The sequence below is a fragment of the Silurus aristotelis genome (genome assembly GCF_946808225.1).
Source record: "Silurus aristotelis genome assembly, chromosome: 6".
In the NCBI taxonomy this organism is placed as follows: domain Eukaryota; kingdom Metazoa; phylum Chordata; class Actinopteri; order Siluriformes; family Siluridae; genus Silurus; species Silurus aristotelis.
The window spans coordinates 9804809-9830695 of NC_139579.1; the positions used below are offsets into that span (position 1 = coordinate 9804809).

At 38.6% G+C, this 25887-nt stretch overlaps 1 protein-coding gene across 4 annotated transcripts in view; it reads left to right on the forward strand.

Moving 5' to 3' along the window:
- The window catches only part of tbc1d5 (TBC1 domain family, member 5), a 30796-nt gene extending 4981 nt beyond the window's left edge, over nucleotides 1-25815 (forward strand). The window contains exons 2-23 of one of the 4 annotated variants that reach the window (XM_083543268.1): nucleotides 10178-10232; nucleotides 10643-10742; nucleotides 11698-11743; nucleotides 11868-11976; nucleotides 12126-12215; nucleotides 12320-12394; nucleotides 12487-12554; nucleotides 13391-13493; nucleotides 14474-14562; nucleotides 14752-14802; nucleotides 15210-15279; nucleotides 15382-15554; nucleotides 17625-17767; nucleotides 19258-19364; nucleotides 20362-20447; nucleotides 20912-21183; nucleotides 21865-21927; nucleotides 23192-23412; nucleotides 23774-23870; nucleotides 23960-24039; nucleotides 24241-24516; nucleotides 24772-25815. In XM_083543268.1, the coding sequence (XP_083399394.1) occupies nucleotides 10646-10742; nucleotides 11698-11743; nucleotides 11868-11976; nucleotides 12126-12215; nucleotides 12320-12394; nucleotides 12487-12554; nucleotides 13391-13493; nucleotides 14474-14562; nucleotides 14752-14802; nucleotides 15210-15279; nucleotides 15382-15554; nucleotides 17625-17767; nucleotides 19258-19364; nucleotides 20362-20447; nucleotides 20912-21183; nucleotides 21865-21927; nucleotides 23192-23412; nucleotides 23774-23870; nucleotides 23960-24039; nucleotides 24241-24516; nucleotides 24772-24999 (2544 nt within the window). In that variant the 5' untranslated portion in view covers nucleotides 10178-10232; nucleotides 10643-10645 and the 3' untranslated portion in view covers nucleotides 25000-25815. The remainder of the gene's footprint in view (nucleotides 1-10177; nucleotides 10233-10642; nucleotides 10743-11697; nucleotides 11744-11867; nucleotides 11977-12125; nucleotides 12216-12319; nucleotides 12395-12486; nucleotides 12555-13390; nucleotides 13494-14473; nucleotides 14563-14751; nucleotides 14803-15209; nucleotides 15280-15381; nucleotides 15555-17624; nucleotides 17768-19257; nucleotides 19365-20361; nucleotides 20448-20911; nucleotides 21184-21864; nucleotides 21928-23191; nucleotides 23413-23773; nucleotides 23871-23959; nucleotides 24040-24240; nucleotides 24517-24771) is intronic. The other 3 variants (XM_083543270.1, XM_083543269.1, XM_083543271.1) reach the window with 3 other exon arrangements.
- Nucleotides 25816-25887: the final 72 nt, after the last annotated feature.

A 25887-nucleotide genomic window follows, 5' to 3' on the forward strand; every position in this document is an offset into this window, starting at 1 on the left:
GTGTACTATTTTTTGGGCCGATGAGCAAAATCTCAGTTTTATCAGAATTTAATAGCAGAAAGTTATGGGTCATCCAATCTCTTATTTCTTCAACACACTCAGTTATGCGAGCTAATTGAGCTGTATCGCCTGGTTTGGATGAAATATATAGCTGGGTATCATCAGCATAACAGTGGAAGCTAATTCCATGCCTTCTAATAATATTTCCTAACGGAAGCATGTATATTGTGAAAAGCAGGGGTCCTAGAACTGACCCTTGTGGCACACCATAATTTACTAGCATTATCCTGGATAGCTCTCCATTTAAATCTACGAAATGGTAACGATTGGACAGGTAGGATTTAAACCAGCTTAATGCCTGTCCCTGAATACCGATGTAATTCTGTAAGCGATCGAGGAGAAGATCATGATCTATAGTGTCGAACGCAGCACTAAGATCTAGTAAAACTAATAGGGAGATGTAGCCTTGGTCTGAAGCTAAAAACAGGTTATTAGTGATTTTAACTAGAGCAGTTTCTGTGCTATGATGGGGCCTAAAACCTGACTGAAACTCTTCAAAGATATTGTTCTCCTGCAAGTGGTTACATAACTGGGCAGCGACAATCTTTTCTAAAATCTTAGACATAAATGGGAGATTTGAAATTGGTCTGTAATTCGATAGCGTGTTTGGATCCAGATTAGGTTTTTTAATGAGGGGCTTAATAACTGCTAACTTGAGGGATTTAGGGACATGACCTAACGATAGTGAGGAGTTAATAATATTGAGAAGAGGCTCACCAGCTGTATATAACACTTCCTTCAGTAGTTTAGTGGGAATTGGATCTAACTGACATGTTGTTGATTTAGCTTTCATAATAGCATCATACAGCTCTTCCTGTCCTATACATGTAAAACAGTGTAGTTGTGGGGTTGTAAGTACGATTGTGTCGGGAGATGCTGTCAGAGGTTGAACTGCCACAATTGTTTTTCTAATGTTATCTATTTTTTCAGTGAAGAAATTCATAAAGTCTTCACTACTAAACTGTGATGGAACACATTTTTCAGATCCCTGATTTGTTGTTGATTTAGCGACTGTACTGAAAAGGAACCTGGGATTGTTTTTGTTATTTTCTATGAGTTTGCTCAGGTGTTTAGCTCTAGCAGCTTTTAGCGCTTGTCTGTAGCTAAGCATACTGTCTTTATACGCAATTCTAAATACCTCCAATTTAGTTTTCCTCCATTTTCTCTCCAGATTACGTGCTGTTCTCTTTAGGGCATGCGTATGACTGTTATACCAAGGTGCAGGTGCTTGTTCTCGAACCTTTTTTAACCGGATGGGGGCAACAGTGTCTAAAGTGCTAGTGAGGATAAGGTCTATGTTGTTCGCCATCTCATCAAGATGATCAGCAGTTATGGGTTTAATGTGAAACTGAGATAAATCAGGCAGGTTATTTATGAATCTGTCCTTAGTGGTTGGAATAATAGTCCTACCAAGTCGATACCGTGGTGAAACACGGTTAATCTGCTCTACCGGTAGTGTGTACAGTATGAGATAATGGTCTGTGATGTCATCACTCTGGGGTAAAATATCTATATCAGTGACGTCTGCTCCATGGGATATTATTAAGTCTAGTGTGTGGTTAAAACGGTGGGCTGGTCTGGTGACGTTTTGTTTAACTCCAAAAGAGTTTAGTAAATCGACAAATGATAATCCTAGGGCATCGTTTGCATCATCTACATGAATATTAAAATCTCCTACAAGCAGCACTTTATCAAAACTGATCAAGAGGTCTGAGAGAAAACAACCAAACTCATGAAGAAAATCAGCGTAGGGCCCTGGGGGTCTGTACACGGTGACCAGAGCGAGTTTTCTATGCATGTCTGAAAGTGCAATTTTAAGAACGAGCACTTCAAATGATTTAAAGCTGAATCCTAATCTCTGACTAACATTAAGAGAAGCACTATAAATGGTTCCTACACCCCCCCCACGACCAGTCTGACGGGGCTCATGCTTATAAACATATCCTGACGGTGTAGACTCGTTTAGACCCATATAATCACCTGGTTTAATCCAGGACTCAGTGAGACAGAGTGCATCGAGATTATTCTCTGTGATCATCTCATTTACAATCAGTGCTTTGGGTGCAAGTGATCTAATGTTTAAAAGACCGAACTTTAGAACTTTGTTGTGTTTGTTTATCTGGCATTTTTCAGTTTTAACTGCAATAAGATTATTTCTGGATCTTGTGTATGTAATTCTTGGTTTTACTACCCGAGGAATAGATACGGTTTCTATAAACTGGGCTGTGTGTGAACTTGTAACTATTTGGTCTGTAGTATGCGTGTTCTTATAGTTGAATATTTCTTGATGTCTTACCAGTCAGATGGTGTGAAGTATCCTAAAGATGTTATCTGATAGCACTGCTGCTCCAACTCTGCTGGGGTGCAGGCCATCAGGGCGGAAGAACCTAGGACGCTCCCAGAAACAGTTCCAGTTATTAACAAAGAGAAGTTTATGTTCTCGACACCATGACTGTAACCATTCATTTAGTGCTAAAAGTCTACTAAACTTCTCAGCCCCTCGCTGGTAAGTGGGAAGAGGTCCTAAAACAATGATCCTCGTTGTGGGTGATGTGCTGCGTACCGTCTCCACCAGGATCCTGAAGTCCCTCTTTAAGATCTCCGTTTGCCGCAGCCTGGTGTCGTTTGCTCCGGCATGGGGAACAACCGCTCCGAAGTTCTCGTTCAGGATCGCGGGTACCTGCGCAGTGACATCCAGAACACGAGCACCAGGAAAACAGCGAGTGTGCACCTTACCTTTAGCTCGGGTAGCGTGGACATGCCGGACGATGGAATCTCCGAGAATAACAGTATCGCGTTCCGTCTCGCGGAGGGGGAGTGGAGACGTCCTCGATCGGGGCTTGGCTTGTCTCTTCCGCCGCGGCCGCATCCAGGGTCCATGTTGCACCGGTGCCAGAGTTGTAGGTGCGCTGGGCCTGGGCAGAGAAGCACGCGAAGTTGATGTGCTGGGAGCGTTAGGTTCAACCCGGGAGTTTACCTAGGATGAGTGCGCGTCCGCCTGGGATGTTTCCAGCGCCGCTTTCCGCTCTCGCAGCCGGTCATGCTTTACATGAAGCTCGCGAATCTGTTTCTCCAATGCCTCCATCTCCAACGCCACCGTTTGCAACTCGAACGAGTCCTCACCTGTGCTCGAATGCAGACAAACAACCGACATAGTGCTTATAGTCACGAACAGATTTATTATACAGAGATGTGAGTAAGAGAAAATAAATATAAACAACACTAGTTATAGTCGAGTTAACTAACTACAGGCACAAGTCAGGAAGACAAAAACAATTAAGGATTATTAAAAGAGGAAAAACGGATAGATAGATAGATAGATAGATAGATAGATAGATAGATAGATAGATAGATAGATAGATAGATAGATAGATAGATAGATAGATAGATAGATAGATAGATAGCAAAGTTTGTTTGAAAGACGCCGAGAGAGATACAAACAAGTGCAAGTGAAGGACCACTTTGTATCTTCATATCTCTTCTCTCAGTGGAATATCAAAACAAGGCCTTTGTTAATGCATTTACACTGTTAGGGATCAAGCTGTCAGATAGGATTGTTTGGGCTCTGTTTGGCTGAAACGCCCACTCCTGGGAAGATTGGCAACGGTCTTGAAGACTTTCCGTTGGTAAACAATTGTCATGAAATGATATCTTCTCACTGTAGAATTTCTAATTGCACAAGTTTACATGTGTTTTTTCCTTCATAATTTATTTGGTCAGAAAGCTGATCACAGAAACAATAAAAAAAAATGTCCCATCACGCAAGGCTTTTAAGAAATGGCCAATTCTGTAATATACAATAAAAAGAATTTCAAATCAGGGTGTTTCGCATAGTCATGGGTAGAGTTCAACCGATACCCAGGCACCTTCGCTATTCAATTCATTTTTATTTGTGTAACATTTTAACAACAGACATTTTCTCCAAGCAGCTTTACAGAGATAAAGCAGTAATAATAGAATGCTTGTTCCTTAGAATTGTAAGTTTATCCCTAATGAGCGAGCCAGTGGTGACTGTGGCAAGGAAAACTCCATGAGATGGCATGAGGAAGAAACCTTGAGAGGAACCGAGCTCAAAAGGGAACCATCCTCATCTGAGTAGCATAGAATATCCATTTATTACAGTTCATCATTATTGAGGTGTGCAGTGATGTGGTCCTGAGCCAAGGTAGGAGGCTATTACTCTTAATTACAGTCAAAATCCATCTTCTTGATTTTTTTTCCAAACTTCCATCCATGCCATTTGCCATCCTAATAATATAGAAGGAGCAGATGGACCATGTAACTGATCGTTACATCTAAATGACGAATGTCTCAGGATTCTTCCAAATACTAGCAGTTTATTGAGTATCCAATCTCTGCCTCTGCAATGAGACAAGTTGTACATGAAGAAAAGTTCCAAAACCACCAGAGTTGTGGATGAAGTTGCATATGACCCACTGGTTGATCTGATGAACATTCCTTCCACCTTTGCACATAAAATTTGAGCTAATGAACAACTATGTTTGTTAAGGCTATGCACAAGCAAAGTGAAGCATTTGCATACTTGCGACAGCGGTTTCCAGGCATCAGTGATGCCAAGACAAAAGAAGGTGTTTTTGTCGGCCCGCAGTTCCGACAAGTAATGAAGGACAGTCACTTTGATGACTTTCTGCAGTGTGCCAAATGTACTGCATGGACTATTCTTTTTATTTCTCTCTCTCTCTCTCTCTCTCTCTCTCTCTCTCTCTCTCTCTCTCTCTCTCTCTCTCTCTCTCTCTCTCTCTCTCTCTCATACTCGCATCGACTCTTCTGTCTCGTGACTCCAAATCACGGGCCACTGTTGTCTCATTATTATCATTATTATTATTTAAAGCCACAGTACATCCTCAATGACCTCAAACTTCACTCCCTACACTATTAATAAAAATTTTTATCCACTTATAAATAAAAAGGATCGACTGATTACGCAAAATGTAGTTGATAAAAAAGATACTTGGCTTTGAAATGAGTGAAAGTACAGATCTGCATAAAAAAAGCGACTTAAGTACAGTAATGAAATAAAGGTTACTCAGAGAGTTTTGTGACAGAAATACTATTCAATTTAATTCAGTAAATCAGTCAAATATGGACTTTGGGGTTTTAGCCACATAATAAAATAAATTAATTTAGTAAATAATATGTAATTTAATCATTTAGTCAGCGATCTTATGAACATTCTCACAAATCTGAACCATTTTAGAGTCTCTGCACCCGCGGTTAGTAGTAAGTCAGCCTTAGCTTAATCCCAACCCAGAGTCCTGTGAAATGTTATATGTGGTGTAACATTATTTAAATGTTCAATACATAGTGACAAAATGTATTCTTTAGTTTACATCAGTAATATTATTAATTAGATTCAATATATGTAATGTTATATCATTTATGTAATTTACACGGATTAGTCATAATAATTTAACCCACTGACAGGTGACGTGAATAACATTATATTATCTGATTGCATTGGCACCTGTCAAACGCTGAGATATATAATGCAGCAAGTGAACAGCCAGGTCATGCAGGTGATGTGTTGGATGCAGGATAATTGAGCAGGCATTTGTGAGCAACTTTAACAATGATTGGCCAAATTGTGATGGGTCAGAGAATGTCTAAAACAGTAGGTCTCATGGCATGTCCCAAGTATGCAGTGATTAGTTTGGTTAAACTGCACAGAAGAGTTACTGCAGCACAAAAGTTGGCTTTAATACAAAGGTGTCAGAGCACATTGTGCATCACAGCTTGCTGCATATAGAGCTACGTAGCTGGTGGTCAGAATGTTCATGGTGACTCGTATACACAACTGAAAGAACCTACAAAGGCCATAGGAGCATCAAAACTGGACCATGGAGCACTGAAAAAGGAGGCCTGGTCTAAGGAATCCTATTGTCTTTTACATAATTTAGACGGCCGGATGTGTGTGCATCGCTTACCTGGGGAAGAGACGGCACCAGGATACAGCATAGGAAGAGGCGAGCTGGCAGAGGAATGTGATGCTGGGAAACCTCAGGTGTTTAGATTTTATCTGTCACATACTTAACCACACACAGTACAACATGCAATGAATTGCTTATTAAGATTGGCATATGACATACAATTATAAAAAGAAATTAGAAAACATTATATTGAAATCTAACTGACATAAAATATAAATGTTTATATATACAGATGTCCATTTGTAAACTTAGACAAGTGCAGATGTTCAGATGTTTTCATTTAGGTGCAAAAGATTCAGGATTGAGTTCTATGCCTTGGTGTTTTCCTGGTTGAAGACCCAATTTGCATGCGGGGCAAAAAGCTCTTTCCTCATTCTCTCTGTGTTGGTTTTAACTGATTGGTGGTGTTTCTCTGACTACAACAGAGACAAGTGTTCTTTGTTGGATGGCTGGGGTTTGTCACTGTCTCCTGGCCTTGGTCCAGCAACACTTGCTGTAGTTAGGGAGCTATCTAGTGCAGATTTTATGCTCAGTTGTTCATAACACACTCTGGAGAGCTTATCTGTTATGCTTGATTCTGTTCCCAAACAAGGCTTCGATGTTTTTCATCAATATGCTTGCAGAGGTGCAAGTATAAAGTTCTTGGGCACGTTAGAGACCAGTTTAAAGTCTCTTAACTTAACTGATGGGCCTTCTTATTAATGGTGGTGATGTGACAGTGCCATGACTGGTCTCGGTGAAATAAACATCAGCTTGGGTCCAGTTGATTTCCAGTAGGTGGTATCTGTTCTTCTGTTTTGGTTTGAAGTCCACAATCAGCTCTTTTGTCTTGCTGAGTTTCAGGAGGAGATTGTTCTCTGGGCACCAGTTCCCCAGACTTCAATTCAGTTCAATTAAATTAAAGTTCATTTCTTTAATGCTTTTCAAAATGGATTTTGTCTCAAATCAGCATTATAGAATGTACCATAATTTCCGGACTATTAAGCGCACCCAAATATAAGCCGCACCCACTGAATTTTACAAAGATTTTAATTTTGAACATAAATAAGCCGCACCTGTCTATAAGTCTACATTGAAACTAATGAACTTTACACAGGCTTTAACAGTAGCCTACCAAGAAAGTCATTGTTCTCTGTCTTCCTCCTTCCTTTCACAACAATTTCTTGCGGGAGTTTTTCTTTTGGCATTGTCGTGCGTTTAAAAATCACAATCGGTGAAGCTTTTCTCCCGATGCCGTGCAGCTCAGAACACAGGTGAAGTGCGTGTTTTCATGCCCGGTTGTTTTCAGCGTGACAAATGATTCACATTTCCTGTTATCAGTCCGAGTGAGCGGCAGGTCAAACGTTAGAGGAACATCATCCATATTTATGATGTGGTGCGGCCCGATTCAGTGGGAGCGCATCTGATTTAATATAAAGAATTTTATTGGTTTACCTGAACCCGTTCGGCAATTTCATTGGTCTAATGTTATGGGGCTCAGTTTTTTGGCATGAAGCTTGTGAAACCGGGAAAAACCCAGGAAAAATCCATAAATTAGCCGCTTCATTGTTTAAGCCACGGGGTTCAAAGAGTGGGGAAAAAAGTAGCGGCTTATAGTCCGGAAAATACGGTGATAATTATAGAATAAAAAGTTAACTTATATTTAAATGTGTGTATTTGTTTCTAATGAGCAGCCTGGGGTGACTGTGGCAAGGAAAAACATGGTATGAGGAAGAAACCTTTAGAGGAAACAGACTCAAAAAGGAAACCCATTTTCCATTGAGTGGCACCACGAGTGTGATTATAAATCATTAAAACAATATATTAGATAGAGTGAGAAATATCATGAGCACTGGAATGTGTGATTTATAAGTAATTTCCTTTCCACAGTCTTGTAGTTGTGGAATCAGGTGTTCCTAAACTCATAACTCATAAATTAGCTTAACGTCCGAGATCATTATCGATTCAACCACTCCTCCTCCATGCCAGTGCCTTCAGATGTTCATTGATGGAGAAACAGCATGTGTAGAATGTTTTTAAAAATTTTTTTTTTTTAAGTGTTGATTAATATGTTGTATATCCTCGAAGTCCAATGTCCAAAATCTTCATGAAGTGGGATACAGCTGGCGCTGGTACCTCTCAGGATCATTGCATTGTCTGCATCTTCTCTTTGAATGTATGAAATCTTAATAAGGTGGGACACACCTGGAGCTGGCACAACCACTAGATGCCTCGTGATCCATGCGGGGTCGGCATCCTTTAACTGCATGAAGTGACACCTTGGTGCGCATCAGGCTTTCCAAAATGTGTTGACAGCAAACTTCACAATGGTGACAGAGTTGACAGTGGCCACAGTGTCATTAAAGTAAAGAATGGGGCTCAATACACATCCCTCGGGGGCTCCAGTGCTAAGGCTGAAGGAGGTTGACACATGCCTGCTCTTGCTTAATGCTTGTGGTTTATCTGTCAAGACAATGGAGATCCACTGACACAGAGACAGACTTTGTCCATCTCAGGCCTTTTAACTAAGTCTGGAGTTTAGAGGGAATTATATTGTTTGATGCTAAGCTGTAGTTAACCAACATTTTAACAATATTTTCTTTTCTGGTGTTTAGCTGTGTCAGGACTATGTGAAGGATCTGTGAGGTGATGAAGTCTCTTGGAATATACATGTTTGCTCTCTCTCTCTCTCTCTCTCTCTCTCTCTCTCGCTCTCTCTCTCTCTCTCTCTCTCTCTCTCTCTCTCTCTCTCTCTCTCTCTCTTTCCCTCTGTGTATGTGCATGTGTGCATTATTATTGTAAGCAATATCTTATGATGTCTATGTAGCTTTTACATAGAAAGCATGATGCATGTAAGCATGTAGTACAGGGGTGGGATTATTTCAACCCTGTGAAGAATCTGAAGAATCTGCTTGCCACAAAATATCTTCAGCTGTTGCATAGAATTTTGCCAATAATATTTCCTGCTCTTTAAAGAAAAAAATTTTATATTTTAATACGTTCCTGAAGACCAAACTTTCTCATGAATTTTTTAATTAATTTAAATTGAATGTAATTTTGTATAAACATTTTCTAGCTGTGTTTCCAAAATATTGCACTGTACTTTTGTGCCACTCTTCATTTTTCCAAACCCTTTTAGCTCATGTTAGAAGTTAATAGAAGTGATAGAAGTTACCTAAAAGGTATCACCTGAAGAGTCTCCCATTCATAGACATCCGTTCAGATTGTGTGTGTGCTTGTGTGTGAGATGTTCTTTACAGCTTGGTAACATCGATCTGATTCAGTCTTCTGTGTGCTCACAATTTATTGAATCATTTATTTAATATTCAGTAATTTAATGTATTAATGTTTTTGATATCTGATTTTGTTGGTTTTCTAAGAGTTCTGGTTAATTTATTGCATTCATTTTGTAATCACATTTGTTAAACAGACATAAATGGTACCCTACAAGGTGGTGTTAAATAGTTACGAGACTAGCTCTGTTTATAAGAAAATACTTTTTTATCTACATTTACACAATCAAAATAGTCCCCTCGCACAGCAATACAACACTTCCAGGGTTCATCCACTTCCGGAACACCTTCTGCTATTCCAGCTGGATCTTCGCAATGGTGTCAAATTCGGTGACCTTTGAGCTGGCTCTTTATCTTCGGCGATGTCGCAGGAGCCAAATCTGGCGAGTAGGGTGGGGCGGAAGTGAGATTATGTTGTTTTCGGTGAGGAGAGCTCGGTGACAGAGTGCACATGTGGTCAGAATAACAGACCTGGTAACGCACATCATCAGAATACCACCAGTTGCACAGCTTCCAATGTACACAGGATATTTAATTCCTTTTCCAACTTTATCTGAAATAATGATTTAAAAGTGTGCGTATACTGCATAGCAAGAATGTGTCCATTTTGTCTACGCTTATCAAGATTTGGTCCAGATTTATATTTTTAATACCGTGCTACCCTGTTGATGCATTCTGCCATTGTTTAGCTGCACAATTGAGCAAGAAGGATACATTTGTCTAAGGCAGAATAGAGTTGTCATGTTTTTTAATGTGTCGCTCTGTTAGATGTTATAAAGCTAAAAGTAAAATGATTGATTTAAGAAGTTGTCACATACAGTAGGTCTCTTTTTAATTTTTTAATTTATTTTTTTTACATTTTCATTATTTGAATGATTTGTTGTTTCTTGTCTTCAGGTTAACCATCACAGGATTGTGATCTTCAGTGTGGTCAGATCTCTGCCAAACAGCAGTGAGTACTTGGTTAATTTCAAAGTAATTCTAAAGCAAATTGTCTCAATTAGAAAAGATTTGGAGATGCTTTACAGTTAATTAAGATAACTAATAATTCCCTCTGTAAAACTGAAAGGAATATCATATACATCATTACATGTATTTCTTGTATGTTATCAAGTGTGCATGTGTACACAGTGTTACATCTGCCACAAACAGTGCCACAAACCATTCCATGGTAATGCATAATGATGAAGTTTTAAATGATTTCTTTCATTGTAAAAAGAAAAAAAAATAATAATAATGGAATTATTTTTATTCAATATAAAGTAAAATTTGGTTGTAATGTACCCCACAGTGGTCACATTGTCCCAGTGTCAGTACTTCCGTGGCATGTGGTTTTACTTCTACATCTTTAATTTTTTTCAGGACATGCAGCACCCAGGCTTTGAAACGAGACACCCGCTACAGGCAGAAGAGCAGGAAACTGGTTATGATCCTCTGAACAACTATAACCAAAACCGCACCCGTGAGTAGAAGCAGAAGTGTGGTGGTTCAAATACTTTCAGTAGGGATGAACAGAGTAAAAGAACAGAGTCGCATGAACATTAGAGCACAGTGACATTTTTCTTCACATATTCCGGCAATGTTAGGAAGCTGGGGTCAGAACACAGGTTAGTCATGATGCAGCACCCCTGGAGCACAGAGGATTAAGGGGCCTATGATACATGGGCTTAAACCCCCAAACTTGTGATCAGTAACCCAGAGCCACTGAACTAGAGATAATGCGTTAATGGCACACTTATCCACAGCAACTTACCTTTATCTCATCAAAGCAACTCAGCAGTTGAGGATTAATAGTGTTTCTTAAGGACCAAGACCATGCAGACCAGAATCCATATAATAAATGCCCCCCCCTCAGCCATTCAAATTGTGTGTTCTAGTCTTGCTAAAGAAGATTCCTAAGTGGCATACTGACATCATTTACCTAAAGAAATTATTCTAATACACTTTTTTGGCAAAGGAATTTAAACACCCAACAATGCACCCATCTGCAGTTCTTTCTACGCTCTTGTCACAAAGCTGAAGCTGAAGGTAACAGTTATACAGAATGTGTGCTGCAACTACTTTATATTTTAGATGACTGTTAAACCATTCTCAAATGCTGATAAGTTGAGAAATAGTTTGTTTAACTTTATTTCTGTGTGCGTGTGTGTGCGCGTGCGCGCGCGCGCGCGCGCGTGTGTGAGAGAGAAAGATTAAGGTATTGTTATTACCAATTGTAAATTGTGTTTATTTACGGATGTCAGCAGATGTTGCTTGTATATGATCTTAAGTACATTTAATTATTATTTTTTTTTAATTAATGTGAAAAAATTTTAAATGCTGATAATGTAAATTATTAGCATGTTGTCCTGTTAAATGTTCCTTGTTTCTCTGTGTGTAACCTTGTTCCTGTACATTTCTTTTCATTTTTTTTTAAGGAGACGTGCCAAACAGTGCTGCTGAGTCGACCTTTCAGTCTTACAGGTCTTTAACTGTTATAAACATTGTTAACTATTTACTAGCATAAAATCATTCTTTTTTTAAATAAGAGATTATTTTAGGTCCGTTTTATAGTGTTGTTTGGGTTTATGTCTTTATATCTCTCTAGAAAAGAGTGGGACAACTTTTTCCAGAACAGCAACTATCTGGCCTGGATCAGACAGTCAGGCATTAATGGCCTGTTAAGGGGCAGCCGGTTTCGCAGCATATGCTGGAAGGTATTAAACAAAAAAAAAAAAAAAAGATTTCAGCTGTGACGCTTTAATGGGATAATGTATCTGCTAAGTGACACCAGTGGAACGTTTATCATATGAATGAGCATGCGTTTGACACACGTGCTGAATAATCAATGACTGTGGTGTTTTAGCTGTACTTAGACATCCTGCCTGAGGATAAGAGCCAGTGGACCAAAAAGACTAAGGACTTTCGAGATCAGTATGAGCAGATTAAGGAGCGGGTAAGCTTGCGTGTGTGTGTAAGTGTGTATGCATGCAAACACGCATAATTTAGGCACTTAAATTAAAAAAGGATGCATTTCCTTCCTTCCCTCCTGTCTTACAGCACATCACAAACCCACGCAAAGCTGCAGGCCAGCAGGACCTAGTGGTGAACAACCCATTGTCTCAGGATGAGGGGGTGAAGTAGATTTCTAGCTGAGATTTTCCCTAATGGCTTTCTCTGTACTCCTGCACATTTTATTTACACACTATGTTTTTCTCTCTTTCCAGAGTTTGTGGAACAAGTTCTTCCAGGATAAAGAGTTGCGGGGTATGATCAAGCAGGATGTGTTGAGAACGTAAGTGTGTGAACCACAAAAATGCACTCTCACACAAGAGCATAAATTCTGGCAGCCTATGGCAATGTCATTTTATAAAGTTGGTTGTGCCTAAACAAATAATAGAACACAAAAACATTTAAAGAGGTCTGTGGTCACAAATAAATAACAATCATATCGGTTCTACAGAGAAACATTTTTTTTTTCTTTTTTTTTTTTTTTTCTTTTTTTTTTCTTTTTTTTTTTTTTTATTAAACCTCAGAAGTGCTCTGTAGATTTACCTTTGTGCACAGAACTTCAATCTCTTTGACAGTAGAGCAGTTTGTTAACTATCTACTAAACCAGCATCTCAACTACACTAAGAATTCATCTTTGATTAAGTCGCCATAGCATAATTTGAATGATCCAGCTGGTGGCGACATTTTAACAAAGAAGTTTCTAAAATGTGACCATCTGGTCACAAAGAACGACTGGACATATTACTCTAGATGTGGAAATAAAAAAATAAATACAATGAATTGGGAGGTGGTAGTTCAGTGGTAAAGATGTTGGACTTCTGTTTAGAAGCTGCCACTGCTGGGCCCATGAGCAGGGCTTTTAACCCTTAACTGCTCTTTTCAATAAATTAGATAATTGTCGGGTGCAATAGAATGCTGATTAAAAAGCACAGCATTTAACCTGTGTATCACATTAAATATCACATCTTACCGTGTCATAATGTCACTATGCAATATGATGTTCTTGTAGTGCCAAGCTGATCAACTGTGGCATTGATTTGTTTGTTAAATGCAGCATCACTTGATATTTCACTGCAGTTCTTTGTGTAGCAGTTGACATATGTGCTTTTATCTGCACAGGTTTCCAGAGATGCGTTTTTTTCAAGAGGAAGATATTCGGACTAAACTGACGGATATTCTCTTCTGTTACGCACGAGAAAATGAGCAGTTACTTTACAAGCAGGTGCTCTATTCATGCATGATGTTTTCTAAAACTGTTCTTCCTGCAAAACATTTTTTAACAATTATTGCACATGAATCAATCTTTCAGAAATATCTATGCAAGGTCTGATTCTTTTCCATAAAAAATTTTTTTTTTTGGCCAGTTTGTTTCAATGAAAAAGAAGAACTTTCTCCAGTTCTTTCAATGCCATCACACAATGGCATCCTTCATATGTAATACCATCAAAACTTGGATGTTTTACATGTTAAGAGCAGATAAATAAACTTCTCTTATAAGTCTTCAATAAAGAGTTTTAATAAAATGTTATGTTTTATTATAACTAGTTGCACTATTTATTTCTAGTATGTATTATTTATTATAAAGAAACATACATTTCAATCCATCATTCAAGTCCTTGGTTCTCGCTTCAGCAGCTCACTTATTGGTTATTCAGACATGGCTCAAGTCAGTGTGCAATTTAGTCGAGAGCTGTTGTGTGTAACTCATCTGTGCACTGTTTAGCTGAAAACTGAGTCGGTCACAGAAGTCCCTTATACAGTGGCGTAGTAATTCAAAAACACATATTTCCGTTGTATTTTCTGTTATTCTTTCTGATGTTCAGCTGAATACATTACAAACATTAATTTTCTGAACCACTTGATATTAATTACAGTCCAAATTCATCCTTCTTGTGTTGCTCAGTAATTTAATCGATCTTGCATGTTTGAAGGAGACTGATCTGGAGCACTGATTAAAAGACTTGGCAAAATCTCACTTCAATAATTGAATTTGTAAAGATATAATAGATAATAATTTGTAAAATATAAAACTATTATTATTATTATTATTATTATGAATTTTAACTCATTCCGCCTGTTAGGTACACCTGAAAGTGAGTTTTGAGTAACTGGTGGATTACTCCAGATGAGGACTTAATGACTCCCATTTTAAATAATTCAGCCTGATGTATCTAACAATTTTTTTTTCCTTTATCTGTCTAGGGTATGCATGAGTTGTTGGCTCCTATAGTATTTGTATTGCACTTTGACCATCAGGCCTTTCAGCATGCCAGTGAGACTGGGACTCCCAGGTTAGATTCACCACACTATGTCATGCTGCACCCAGTCCTTAAACATCAATGCTTCTCCAACACTCAACATTACCTAGTTAGCCAGACTATTTCTGATAGATCTGCTTACTGAATGCACTTTTTTTCAACAAATCACCCATAATATTAACATTCATATGTTTCATTAGTTTCAAATGTGCTGTTTTACAGTGAGGAGATGAAGGTGGTGCTGGATCCAAAGTTTCATGAGCACGATGCATAGTGAGTTACAGTGCTGCTTTTAAGGGAATGTCATTGCATTTTTAAGCCTTTGTCATTGACTGACTTGTGGGTTATGGATTTATCCGTCCATCCATCTGAGATCGCAATCTTATGAACGAGTGGTTAAATTTCTGTATTATTTATATGGTGTTATGATTGTTACCAGCATATGAAATAAACATAGTTACATCAAGGAGTACTTGCTTTTCTTTATTCATTTTCTTTATATTTGCAGTGTATTTTAAGGGTTGTTCTGTCCTAAACATAGTCACTGAGATGAACAAACTTGATATGAATGTGGATGATTCCACTGCCACCATTAGTGTTGTATTCCAATTTTTTTTTTTTTTTTACAGCTGATTTGTGCAATTATATAAAGTCACCCATTTGTTCTGCATTACCAACAGTGCCATGTTCTCACAACTCATGGAAACAACAGAGCCCTGGTTCTCCAGTTTTGAGCGGGAAGTGCGCAAGGTGTGTTGCAACTGCGTTTCATTTCTTACCCCAAATAGCACTTGCCATACATATTGTGTTGTATTAAATCGATGTAGTGCAAGCATTGTGTTGTCATTGCAGGGAAAGGAAGAGATGCTCACCAGCATTCCTTTTGCCAGACCTCAGGACTCTGGACCTTCTGTGGCCATTGTGACCAAAGTAAACCGTATCCAAGACCAGCTGTTAAAAAAGCATGATATTGAACTGCACATGCACCTGAACCGCCTGGAGATTGCACCTCAGATATACGGCATGTAAGTGCACAGTATATACACACTTGAATTCTAGAAACAGTATGTGCTAATGGTTTTGATGTTCACTGTATTGCCAAAAGTTTGCAGACACCTGGTCATAAGTACAGTATGTGCTTTTTGAGCATCACTTTCCACATTTAGTCCCAATTTGATTTTATAATTCCCTTCAATTTTTTTTTTGGAAGATGTTCCACTAGATTTTGAAGTGTGCTTTGTGGACATTTTTGTTCATCAGCCACAAGGGTGTTCGTAAAGTCAGGTAGTGATGTAGGATGAGGAGGCATGGGGTGCAGTCAGTGTTCCCATTTATCCCAAAGGTGTGGAGTAGGTTGGAGTTTGGCTATAGCAGACCATTTAAGATCCTCCTCTACAAACCACGTAAACCATATCTTCATGGGGCTTGCTTTGTGCACAGCGGCACTGCCACATTGGAACGCAAAAAGTTATTATACCGCATCCAAAGACATTTTATATATTTGTGTTCCTCCAACTTTGTGGTAGCAGATTGAAGAAGAACCACATGTCACTGGAAAGGTCAGGTGTCACAATACATTTGTCTATATAGTGTATGTGCAACCAAATATAATGTAATTAGGGGAATAAAGGATTAATGCTAATACTAATTTGGTGATGAACCTTGTTTGTGACAAGTTAGAGAAATGTGGGTATTTATAAAAATGGATGTGGAGTATGAACATGTTTCTGTAGTAGTTATAAAGAATTTGCTGTGAATAGCAGAAAGAACTAATAAAAAGAAAACAAACTATAGGACACTTTTTTAAACTAAAGCTAAAACTATGTAAAAAAAATTTTTGAGATGACTTTGATTGTAGCGAAAACATCAAATAAACAGAAGATTTAACACTATTTGGTGACTGTTTTATAAAAGGCTACTTTGAAGAATAAAGATTGACCGCATTAAGAAGTACACATTTTAGTATTGTTTGGCATTGATAATGCAAATATGTTATAGCAGCAAGATATGTGAGATATAATAGAAGTTAATTTTAATAATCATAGCTATAGCTAAACTCATGCACACTAGAGAATGTTTTTCAATTCAATTCAGTTTTATTTGTATAGCACTTTTAACAAAGGACATTGTTACAAAGCAGCTTTATAGAGATAAAGAGGTTTTAAAGCTGGAATGTATAAATATAGTGCCTATAAGTTTTTTCCTAAGAAGTTTTTTCTCTAAATAGCGAGCCAGTGGTGACTGTAGCAAAGAAAAACTCCTTGATATGGTAAGAGGAAGAAACCTTGAAGAGAACCAGACTCAAGAAGGAACCCATCCTCATCTGGGTTGCACCGAATGTCCATTTATTACAAATAAACAATGTTGAGGTGTGCAGTGATGGTGATCAAATACAAACAGAAGTCCTTAGTTTTTGTAGCAGACTGTTAAGGTTAAGTACAGTCCAAATACATCCTCAAAGCTTCTGGGGGGAGAACAGCATACAAATATCCCAGTTCACCGAACACTTTAGATCCCTTCAGATTTGCTCCTTTAACTAAGAAAACCCTACTGATAAAAGACTTGACTAAATTAATATGTTTTCAGCCTCGACTTAAACGCTGAGACTGTGTCTGAGTCCTAAACACTGATTGGAAGGCTATTCCCTAAGTGTGGGGTTTATAAGAGAAAGATCTGCCCCGTGCTGTAGTCCTCATTATTTGAGGTCCCAACAAATAGCCTGTACCTTTTGATCTAAATGGGCATAGGGGATCATAATGGTACAGAAGTTCACTCAGATACTGCGGCGCGAAACCTTTCAATGATTTATACGTCAGTAGTAGTATTTTATAATCAATGCAAGATGTTTTGGGAACCAGACTGATTAAAACAGGGGTGATGTGGTCATATTTTCTAGATCTAGTAAGGACTCTTGCTGCTGCATTCTGAACTGAGGCTTATTTATGCACTTACTCACACACCTTTTTGACATCATTTTTAAGGAGGGGGGGGGGGGGAGTAGAGTAGATGGGAGACAGGGCAAAAGAAATAAATATTAAATATTCTACTATAGTAACTGACCAATTGTTTGTGTTTTTTCCCTGTGTGTGTTATAGTCGCTGGGTCCGCCTGTTATTTGGGAGAGAGTTTCCTCTGCAGGACCTGCTGGTGGTGTGGGATGCACTGCTTGCAGACAGCATCACTCTGGATCTGGTGGATTATGTGTTCGTAGCGATGCTGCTGTACATCAGAGATGCATGTAGGTTTTTCTGCATGGCCATAATTTTGGAACCATAAATCATTAGATTGACATTCAGTGACCTTCAGTGAACCCGTTTTGATTTGAACATAGTTTGCTTAGTTGACACTTAAATGCCATATAACTGATATCTAAATAACCTTGAATATCATTATTATAATGAAGCTATAGTCAGTTTACATTTTTGGTATTTGGCCCTTATCCAGAGTGATTTACATTTATCACATTCATACAACTCAGTGGTTATAGGGTGAAGGGCCTTGCTCCCTTGGATCCCAAATCTAATGCCTTAACTACTTAGCTAACACCTCTGAAGTTGATGCAGTATGTCCACTAAACCTGCATTTTATTATTTTATTGAAACAAGTTTAAAGACACTTGCTGTTATTATTTGGTTACCTTAAAAGCAAAAGTGACCATTTAATTGATCAGGTCAGGCTTTTTTTCACTGTTAATTAGATATTAACTAAAGGAAAAAATATTTGTATATTAATGTTTAAAAAATGATGTTCGTTAATACACCATGTACAGTGGAACCCGGTTATGTCGATGTCCTAGGGGGTCGCCAAAAAGCATCGAGATAACCGATGATCGAGATAAACGAAAATCAAAATGGCGGCAGTATATTAACGTGCTTGAAATTTCTTTATGTACATGATGTGCGTTAATAAATGAGAATGTGCATGCACGTGTTTTTGAAGTTTTTTTTTACACAACAGCGTTGCCGTGATTTGTTTGATGAAGGCATGCTATAAAAATACATACAGTACATGTTTATCTGTCAGGAATCCACCTGCCACGCCCCCTTCGGCCCCCTTCAGCGTGTCAGGTGTTTTCTCGGCCGCTTTCTCTGAAGCTCCCGCCTTCAATCGCGCACATATGGTGCTCGTTTATCATCATCACCAGCTCCTATTTAAACTTCCACACTCTCATTGTCCGTTATTGTTGGTTCACGACGGTCGTTGTTATCGCTCATGCGTATCCCGGTACGTGTCTTCCCACCGGCACTCTCTCAACGGCTGCACCGCGGATTCCCCCCGCCCCCCCGATCCTGCCGGTGTTCATTCTATGCTTTTGCTCATCCCACGTTCGGCGCCGCCAAGCGCGGCTTTCGCCCTCCCGTTCATCGCATAACATTTAACAACAAAAGGCATATGTGCACTAACTAACAGCAGAGATTCACCAGTATACAATACAACACCTGTAGCAGCTGTAAGGTTAGATTTTTCCGCCACTTCCGCGAGTTCTTCTGCGGCTGCACCGAGATAACTGACGTTAAATGGCAAATCTTTCCCCCCTTGTGCTCGAGATATTAGGGTTCGGCGACATAAAAAAAAGTCGACATAACCGATAAAAAATGCGAGAATTTGGCGGTTCCACTTCAAAAACGTCGACTTAATAGGGTTGTCGAGGTAACCGAGGGCGAGATAACCGGGTTCCACTGTATTATAATAATAAGACATGCATTGTTTTCTGATTCCTATCATTAGTGATTGCCAGCAGCTTTCAGACATGTCTGGGTCTCCTCATGCACTACCCACCTGTTGGAGACATTAATGCTCTTCTGCACAAAGCGTTGTTCTTGAGAGACCCAAAGGTATCAGTATATACATTCTGTGGTGCATAATCCTCATAAAAGGTTGGACAGATTTAAGCAAGGTATAAGTCAGAGAAAGCAAGAACTCAGTATGTTGTGCAATATGGGCTATATGTGCTATTTTGCAAAAGGCTTTTATTTTTGAAGGATTTTGGCAACAGTTATTTGCAGTTTTGAGAACCGTGCTAATTACTGCACAAGAGATTAACAATTTGTGGAAGCATGAGCATGATTGAGGGACAGAAAAGAACTACACTACTGGTAAGCTATATAAAGTTGCCAATGCTGTTACAACACCAATTACAAAATAAAATGGGAAAAATTTAAATAAAACCAGAATGCAATGATTTGCAAAACTCAATAAACCCATATTTTATTAAAAACATAACATGGAAAACATGTCAAATGTTTAAACTGAAGAAATGCACAATTTTAAGGAAGAAATAATGTAATTTTCAAATTGATGGCTGCAACACAGGGGCAGGGCCACGATTACCACTGTGTCGCATCCGCTCTTCTTTTAACAACAGTGCTTATACATCTGGGAACTGAGGTAACCAGTTGCTGAGGTTTTAAGAAAGGAAGTTGTCCTATTTGTGTCTGATACAGGATTCTATACAGGACAACTTCTTTCTCATAATTCTTGTTTCATGATGTGGCAAAAGTACGGCTTGTGAAAGGTCTGGACTGCAGGCAGGCCGATTCCTCACTCAGACTCTTCTACTACGAAGCCATGCTGTTGTAATCAATGCAGTATGCAGTTTGATATTGTCTTTCTGAAATATGCAGTCTTTCCATTGTTTCTGGTTTTATTTACATTTGACATTTTTTCCCCAACCTTTTTGGAATTGGGTTTGTATTATGCGATGAACATTTTTTATTATTAATGTTTATTCAGAACACATGCTAAACTGTTCAGGCTGTCCTGAGTCACACTTTTGTGGCCTTGTTTGCTCTAATGTGGCATCTGAACATGTTTTTTTGTTTTTTATTTTAGAATAATCCAAGGCCGGTCAACTATCAGTTCCAGCAGAACCTTGACTACTACAAAAACCATGGAGCTGACTTCGTCGACAGGACACGGTATAGTCTGTTTTTTTTGTTAATATAATTACTGTAATAGGAGCGACTAAATAATGTGGGATTGTGATAAATAAAAAGTGCAACAATTTATGCAATGTTTTGCTAACTTGTTTAAATTGTAAGAAACACTGTTGTCCACTTGGGGAGGTGGTAGCTCAGTAGGTAAGACTCTGGGTTACTGATTGGAAGGTCGGGGGTTCAAGCCGAGTATCGCCAAGCTACCACTCTTGGGCCCTTGAACAAGACCCTTAATCCTCTGTGCTTCAGCGGTGCTGTATCATGGCTGACCCTTTACTTAGAAACCAGCTCACTTACATTGCAGGGATATGTGAAGAAAGAATTTCACTGCTGTACTGTACATGTGAAAAGTAAAAGGCACCGTTACCTTCTCTGTTGTTTTCACTTTAGGCAGCATCTTTATCAAGATTGTTATTTATGCTTTATCGTTCATCTCTGCATTTTAGCGCTGTTAGCACCAAAGTGGCTCCTCTCAACATTAATAAGGTCTCCAGCTCTCTGCTTAGCTTTGGGAGGAAGCTCATCGCACCCATTGGTGGTGGCTCCAGTGGCATTTTGCCGATCAACAGCGAAGTGCTATCTTCTCCATTTCCTCAACCTCAGCAACCTTTGGCCATAGCTGAGCCATCGTCCAACACGATGTCCTCTCGTACACAAATGCATGTGGCACAACAGCGTCTACTGAAGTCTGAGAGCATGCCTGTGCATCTCAGTAAAGGTGTGAATACACGCTTGCACATTATTATTGATGCATTCACACATACACTTGCCTGCACTGACATGTTCACTATATGGCCAAAAGTTTGTGGACTTTCACACCATTACACCATACACAGACATTCTGTATAAATGTGTGTCTTTGGCCAAATTGTTGACACAAATTTGTAAACATACAATTGTATAGGCTGTTAATGTATGATAAAGCATTGCAGTTTCTCTTCATGACAGTTGGTGTACATGGTTTACCACATTTGGAGTAGAAGAACACCTTTTGGATGAACTGGAACAGTGAATGGACCCCAGTCATCCTCACCCAACATCAGTGTCTGATCTCTAAAGTTTTTGTAGTTGAATGATCACAAATCCCTACAGCCATGATCCAGGATCTAGTCGAACGCCTTCCCAAAAAAATGAAGCTTATTATAACAGCAAAGGGGAAATAAATCTGAAATGGAATATTCAATGGCACATAAGGGTGTGATGGTCAGGTGTACATATACTTTTGGTCATATAGTAAACTTCACATTTAGTAGTTGGGATTGTCTGCCTTTTAGCATTCAAGATGCAACACTACCCAATTAGTCGTCACTATGTTGGACAAAACATTCAACCAGTTAACTGAATTATTGTACTGTATTTTTGCAGTGTAAACAGTAGCCCTGTTCCCCATATCTATTAGATGTAGGTTCTGCTGGAGTATCTCAGATCTCTCATCCCAGCCAGATACTATCTGACATGCCAGGTAACTGTTCTTTTAGCTACTCTGTTTTGCTTTCATGCCACTTTGCTTCAGTGTGTACTGTAGCTGCCTGCTTTCCTCCCTGGTGTTTGACTGTACATGATTTCTAAGCTGTAGCCACATCTTCAAAAACAAGCAACTCCGTGAAATCAAAGCAAATCCTTAAAATGATACATTATAAAATATAATAATAATAATTAATTTATCCAGCTAGCTTATACTACACAATTTGACCAATAGTCAAATTGTTATTTTGCTCTTCGATAGAAGACCTAAACATGTTTAAACAGGGTTTTGCATAAAATGTGGAATTGTATCATTTAAACGAGAGGTTTTACTAGAAATCTTTAACACAAAATGAAAACGGGAATTCAGTGAGCAATTGCAAGTAAGCACTCATTACTGCATTTAGTGCTGAAGTTTGTAATATCTACACTATTTACGTAGTCAAATTATAGAACAGAAGGATCTGTCAGCAGAAATATTGCTGATTTTTCATTTATTGTTGAATTATACATTGCTTGCAGTGCTAATCATGTACACCTTAGATAGTTTTAGATGGCTTTGACTAAGAATGGATGAGGTATTTAATTAGGAGTAATAAGAAAAGTGGACTGCCATCAACAATGTTTGGAAAATAATTTCCCATTGATTAATTTTGCATGCATGCATTTATTTATTTATTTTATTTTTTATTTTGTGTTTTTTTTTTTTTTGTTATTGCATCTGCAAATACACTATAAATATATTACAAAAAACGTGGCCAAAAGTTTGTGGCACATTCGTTTACGTTTGTTAAACATTTCATCAATTCCTCCTTTAATGTTATAAAAAGCTCCACCCTTCTGGGACACTTCTAGATTGTGGATGTGGGGATTTGTGTTCATTTTACTACTAGATTATTAGTGAGATCAGACACTGATGAAGAGTGAGGAGATGAGGGGTTCAGCAAGTGTTCTAGTTCATTCCAAAGATGTTCTGTGCAGGACATTTGAGTTCCTCTACACTAACCTTGTGTTTAAACCATGTTTGCACGGATGTTGATTCATGTACAGGGGCATTGTCATGCTGGAACATCCATTAGTAGCAGTGAAGAAAAATTGCATACAGAGACATTCTATGGAAATATTTTTTAGGTATATAGTAATGCCATTTTTTTTTTGTGTGCTTAGCAAAGTAAATGCACCCACAAACCCTTCTCCTGTTATCAGTGATTTCTTACTTTCTGTGTTTTCACTGAATGCTTGTACATTTATTTTTTCTTTAGCTCATTTATCAGGTCAGACATTCAGGCCTGTGAGCTCCTCACCGAGTGTTGAGAGTCTGTCAGGTGGGAGGGATCAAGCCATGTCATCCCCACCCCTTCTTGCTTCCAAGGGGCGGGAGTCGAGCACATCATCACCACCACTTTCTGCAACTAAGAAAGATTTGTTCTTCAACATCAGTCGATCACGATCTCACAGCAAATCTATAGGCAAAAAGGACCTGGTGAGCCACAGTGTTGGTTATTTTCTGAGCCTTTCAGTTTTTCCCACTCTTCCATTTACCAAATATCCATAGTGGATCTTTCATTACTTAGTAGTTGGAACAGTAAAAGGTGATGTAAAAATATGATATACACTATACAATTTCCAAAAATGATTTAATTGTCAATTAAATTAATCATGATATGAAAACGAAAGAATGATTTGAATAAGTTTTTGGAGATGCCAGGCTTTATTCTGCATGTAATACAGTTATACAGTTGATCAAATTATTAGATGTTTTGACCAACTTTTTTTTTTTTTAATAGACTGAGTTAAACGTGCTGTTTATAATGAGTTATGCTAATGTTGGAATGTGTCTACAGGATGAATTAGAGGCCCAAGTGTCCTTTCTGCAGGGGCAGATCAATGATCTGGAGGCCATGAGCAAATATTGTGCCAAGATGATGAATATGCACATCGGTGAGTTGAACAGGCCACTTGACGAAAAAAAATTTAATGTTAAAAGATTGTCATTGCAAACAACAGCTTTTTTTCCACCTGATGTACAGGCAAAATTCAGGAGGTGATACTGCAGGAGCATCTGCAGAAAGAGGATGAGGTTCTGGTATCGCTTGCCGGACTTAAGCAGGTTTATCCTAATTATAATTTTTTTTTTTTTACATATCACCTTTAATAGAAAACTGTTTTAAAATAGCTAGCAGCATATAACAAAACAATCCCATCCGTGCTTGGGTTTTTGTTTTTAAAAACATCTAATAAACCTTATATGCTGGTTTTGATCCTCAACATAAGCTCCTGCTGAAGTGCCTCTAAATGTTTCTCTCCTCAGATTAAGGACATCTTAAAGGGAGCACTGCGCTTCAATCAAAGTCAACTTGAGGCTGAGGAGAATGAGGAGATTACGATAGCAGATGATCACTACTGCTCTACAGGTCAAGACACAGCTCAGCAGGATGGGCCCATAGGCGACTCCAATACTGATAATGGAATTGTTCAGCCAAGCACTCAGCTAGATGTCGGTCATCGCTCTGAGCAAGACAACGAGATGAAGAAGCAGGAAAAGACAACAATGCCAAGTGAGGGGACACATACCACAGAACAACAGGTTAGAGAGGATAAAACTTGTAGCATTCACACACACACATGAAGTCAATGTTGTAGTGTAATAGTAAGCAAATTAGGCAAAATAATTTAATTATAATTAAATGATGAAAAGCACCTCTTGGCTAAACATCTTTAAGAGCTCTATAACCAAAAAACTGAAACACTTCATGTCTGAAAAATTAGGGGTTTTTTTTGCCTGAGAGTTTTTCAAATAACCATGTTTTTCTGTTTTTTCTTTCTCTTTCTTTTACCCCAGTTTGCTGTGGGGAGGAACTGGAATGACTATATCCTGGTCTCACAGGATGATGATCTTCAACCAGCGGATGGCGAGATCGCTGTGCCGGGCAAGCAAGAGCAGGGTTTTGGTAACGCTGAGTTACATGACCCTCTTATGGTAACCACCTCTGGATCATCCAGCCCAGAAGAGGGCAGCACTAACAGCAAGGACTCAGATTTTACCATTGTTAATACTGCTGACCTTTAAAGCCTAAAAATATATATCTGATCTTTATCTTTTGATTCCTTCTAAGAGGAGAACACATTCTGCTGGACTTTTGCACTTGTGAACTGGGGCTGATTGCCTTATGGGATGCTTAGCTCCCTTTAAACTCAGATCTTATGTCATCTCCTGTCTGTGTTCTCATAAGCCTGTATTCTAAATATCTGTCCATACACCTGTATCCTGTGACATATACCTTTTGTTTGCACATTGAATTTAGCTACCTAGTTATTGTAATTTACCTTAAAACACAATTAAACCTACTTAATTCCACCCCATAGCACTGTATTTACCTCTGCCACAGACTCCTGACTCCTAATAGTCCACAAATCTGTATCAGTACTCAAGGCTCTCTTGCTCTTTCTTTCTCTCTCTCTCTTTCTGGTTGCATAATGACTGTGATGTGCATTGGCATACATACACCATGTGTCTTACGTAAGCCAAAAGGGGAAATGTATTTGACATGGCTTTTAACAGTGACCCTGCTTTCTCTCTAACATTGATTGTTCATTATCCGGTGCCTCAATACATGTCTGTTTATATGTCTGTCCTGTTTTTCTGTCCCAGTGTTTTTGTTCTTTCTGAAATCATTTTAACACTTGATTGCCATGTAAGATTTTGCTAACTTATGTTTTCCGTATTTTTAAAAGAAATCCTTGATGTGTGACCTCTAGCTTTGTTTCTCATGTCTTTTGTTGAAGTTCTTTTAGCCCACAACGTAGCTGAATGGCATTGCACGCATGGGATGTTGGAATGATATTAACTCTAGAAGAATAAAACGGCATTATTGCTCTTGCCTAAGTGCGTAATTTGGAAAATGATCATTGTTTCCTGTTTAAGTCTTTAAACTCGAATTTTAATCCTGTTTATTGT